The 4,173-nt window shown below is 42.5% G+C and overlaps 1 protein-coding gene across 1 annotated transcript; it reads left to right on the forward strand.

Annotated features, from left to right (window-relative positions):
* Positions 1-1,435: 1,435 nt before the first annotated feature.
* ccr10 (chemokine (C-C motif) receptor 10) lies at positions 1,436-2,974 on the forward strand. Its single transcript, XM_014159201.3, has one exon. It carries the CDS (start codon positions 1,456-1,458, stop codon positions 2,716-2,718), a length of 1,263 nt encoding a protein of 420 aa, XP_014014676.3. The 5' UTR covers positions 1,436-1,455; the 3' UTR covers positions 2,719-2,974.
* The last annotated feature ends 1,199 nt before the right edge of the window (positions 2,975-4,173 follow it).

Consider the following 4,173-nt stretch of genomic DNA (forward strand, 5'->3'; position numbering starts at 1 on the left):
TAACAGTTAGTAGATTAGTATAATTTTGCATTTGTTGCAAAACAGGTGGACATAATATCAATACATTGAGTAATACATAGGCTAAATTGAAGTAGGCTACTTCTTAATTGAAGTTCAATCATGCACACTTGGGGGAGATTCTGAAAAATCTTCCACTTAAATCGAGTTTTCACTTAGCCATGCATTGACATGAATGTGGGACTACCATACATGAAAGTTTCACTAAAGAGGAAGTTAGGATTTGCCCCTTAGGCCCTTGACTCAGAGTTTATTTGACAGCAGTGAACATCTAGCATAATGTTTAAGGGTGTAATAATAAATCCTCTTAATCTGTTTAATAACACACTTTGTAAGCATCCTAATTTTAAGTTTAAAAAAGTAAAGTACAAATCAGGTGGAGCAAATACATGTTTATTGATTTAATGTTAGGATATAGATAATCTTATCCTCTTGATTCAATCTCAATGTCTCAAAAAATAATTCACAAACAAAACAATTCTACAACAACAAACCAGCCATTAGTTTTTCAATAAAAAAGTTGATTATTCTTGTCACAATTTGCTCTCAGTTTCCCCTTACCTTTCTTTGAAGTCGACTATGCCCGTTTCCACTAAAAGCTAAAGTCATGAATGCAATAAATAAGAAATATTATCTACAACTAAAACACAGCTAATTTCAGTTATCAGGTACATGTATCAGAGGTGTCATGGAACATAGTGGCAGAAAGCAAATTTAAAGACTTTTACCACGTGACAGTGACTGATTTCTATACATTTAGTCAACCCACGGTTTCCCTTTCACCAACGAACTGCAGCTGGTGGCACGCAACCTATTCTCTTATGACTGAAATATAAGGCTGCTTACTCAAACCACACAAAATTATCAGGGTGTTCGTGACAATGTTTCAGCTCTAGGGTATTGAAATAGGAATATTTACAGTATATTTGTGGGGCCATATCTGTGTACACAATACAGTGTCCCTATGGCTTTGTGTCGCTACGGCCTATGGACAAGTGTGTGAGAATGGTAACTTACCTAAGTTGTCAATGGTACGGATAGAAAACAGCACTCAACTCTTTGGAACAAATTTTTATTGGTATATATGCATAATGACTCATTTGATTATTTGCTTAATTTGATTATGCAAACACACATTTGTAAGATGTAGAAGAAATATGTACTCGAAAGAAATGGTAGTTGGACTAAGTTGTCACATCTTCAAATGGGTTACACAGCATAACCCATTTGAAGATGAATCCTAACTTATTTTTTTTAAATGTGTGGAAGTTAGACCTGAATACCAAGGTGTAAATCCTATCTCTCACAAGCCTCAACTTGACATTATCTTACAAATATCAATAGCCTACAAAGCTTACGGATAGGCTAACTCTCTGTGCTGCTGTGACTGATTTGTCATTATGTTACCCAGATATGGATCTCACAAGCTTTTTTGACATGGATTACGATCACAGCCTGGCGACAGGGGACTACTTTGACTACAATGACACTTCCACCAGAGGCTACATGCTCATTGAGCGTTGCGAAGCCAGCGAGCAACAGCTGACCATCAAGGTCTTCCAGACCTGTGTCTTCCTCCTGGTTTTTCTCCTGGGCCTGCTCGGCAACTCCCTGGTCATCGCCACCTTTGTTCTCTACCGCCGCCTGCGTCTCCGCTCCATGACTGACATCTTCCTCTTCCAGCTGGCCCTAGCCGACCTCCTCCTACTCCTTACCCTGCCCATCCAGGCTGGGGACACCCTTCTGGGCCACTGGGCCTTCGGCAATGCCCTGTGCAAGGCAACGCATGCTAGCTACGCTGTCAACACCTACAGCGGGCTGCTGCTGTTAGCCTGCATTAGCGTAGACCGCTACATGGTGGTGGCTCGGACCCAGGAGGTGCTGAGGCTACGTAGCCGCATGCTAACGGTTGGCAAGCTGGCCTCGCTGGGCGTGTGGCTAACCGCCCTGCTCCTTAGCCTGCCCGAGATCCTCTTCTCCGGGGTGGAAAGAGAACAGGAGGGGGAGGCACACTGCGGCATGAACGTGTGGGTGGCGGAGAGCTGGCGGGTCAAGACGGCCACCCGCTGCGCCCAGATTGCCGGCTTCTGCCTGCCCTTCCTTGTCATGGTAGCCTGCTACTCGCTGATTGGCCGACTGCTGTGTGAGGGGCGGGGGCAGGGGGGCTGGCGGCGCCAGCGGACCCTGAGGCTGATGGTGGTGCTGGTGGCCGTCTTCCTGCTCTTCCAGCTACCCTACACCGTGGTGCTCTCCCTCAAGGTGGCAGGGCCAGGGGCTGCCAGACAGACTTGCGATCAGTGGGCTGCCACACTGCTGAGGGAGTACGTGACTTGCACCCTGGCATATACCCGCTGCTGTCTCAACCCCCTCCTCTATGCCCTGGTGGGTGTCCGCTTCAGGAGCGACGTTCTGAAGCTGCTCCACGGCGTTGGCTGCCTGTGCTGGGCCGTGTCTGGGCCTCATCTGGAGAGCTGTACCTCGGGGTCACCCTCCTCCCTGGGCTTAACCACCCTCTCCCCCCTGCCACCCACCTCACCTCTGCTCCTACCCCCCGAAACCCTGGCACACAGCATCAAATATCAGCCTCCAACAGCAAGCCACCTCTCTGGCCCAACCAAGGTGTTTCTCTTTTCTAGTAGGCCTACCCTGCCCTCAGATGGCCTGCTTCAGTCTACTGTCTTCAAAACCAAACCGGTCTAAACCAATCTTTGTATAGCTTGTGCGATCCTTATCAGGACTCACTTTTATAATTCATATTAAGATTTGCATTAATCGATAACTGATTCTATTCAATTGTATTTCACTATGGTGTCCACTTTTATAATATATCTTATGTGCATTAATTGTGTATTACTGTAATCAAGCAGTGCTTGTAGGACTGTGACTGTATGTTTCCACTTGTGACAGCTCTACCTGAAATTATGCTATAAAAAATAAAAAAATATGAATATGCTTCATGTGATATATTGGCCTGAATTTCTATTTTTTAAAGCATCACCCCATTCATCTTTGCCTCACTTATCTTTGTAACAGAAACATATCATTTTGAAAATAGTACATACACTAATACTAAAAATACTAAATATAGTATGCATGTATGTACTCCAATTTTACAACACAAGGTTGCTAATGTACCTATTATTAATGCCAATTTAATATCCAATGGTTGATGGAACATGTCTGAAATAAGTATTATGCGAAGATATGTTCAAACAAGTGCAATATAGACAGATATATTCCTCATATATTATAGAATAATGTAGTTATGGTGTCTTTAAGGCCAACTGTTTTAACAAAATGTATAGCATGGCATTGTTGAATACTTGTTTCTGATTGGCTTCAAGGGCATTCTATCTCGCTATAACACAGCACGGTAGAATTCAATGGCTATAGTTGATTCTTACATGTTCTTTGTTTGAGCTGCTTTTGAAAGCAAAATTGGAATTGAAAACATTATTGGCATTGTTGAATTCGATTTTCATAACAGCAATCTAGGACTGATTGGTTTTGTTTGATAAACCAGCAAGTCTGTTTGTTTAGTTACCAAGGCAACTACTCTAAACATGCTAGCTGCTTAAGTATGGAACGCCGTTTGGGTCTTCGCGTGTCAAAAAACACTATTTGACACGTTAGATACGTTTTTAATTTGATAACGTCAAATAACACACTTTAATTGTAGAATGTTGTGTTGGACCGCAACTTCTGAGGTAGCTAGCTAGCACCAATACAACCAGCCTGTCATCATCTAAAATAACCCTAATTTATAAGACAGTTGTTATTTCATTAATGGTGGTCGGACCCATCGATGTGAAGCTAGCCACAATAAGGATTAGCCACAATAGTGGACTTTGCTGTTAGCCTTCAAAGTAAAAGTATGTAATTGACAGCGATGCAAATGAATACAAATAGTAGAATTGTGCCATCATTGAATAGATCATGCTAAACGAGGTTGGAATGTTATATAAAATCAACAAAAGACAATTTGTTAATTCGACAAAAATCTGTTGAAATCACACTGTATGTATTAGACTTTAGAATTGCATTTGGGGCATGCTTATTTCACTGTACAGCCTTACCTATGGATTGTGGATCAATGACATGGGTTATCAGACTACTCAGTGACACCCAGAGAACATTAGCGTTGTAGCTCTTATT

This window comes from Salmo salar, chromosome 19 (genome assembly GCF_965601325.2).
Source record: "Salmo salar chromosome 19, fSalSal1, whole genome shotgun sequence".
Lineage (NCBI taxonomy): Eukaryota > Metazoa > Chordata > Actinopteri > Salmoniformes > Salmonidae > Salmo > Salmo salar.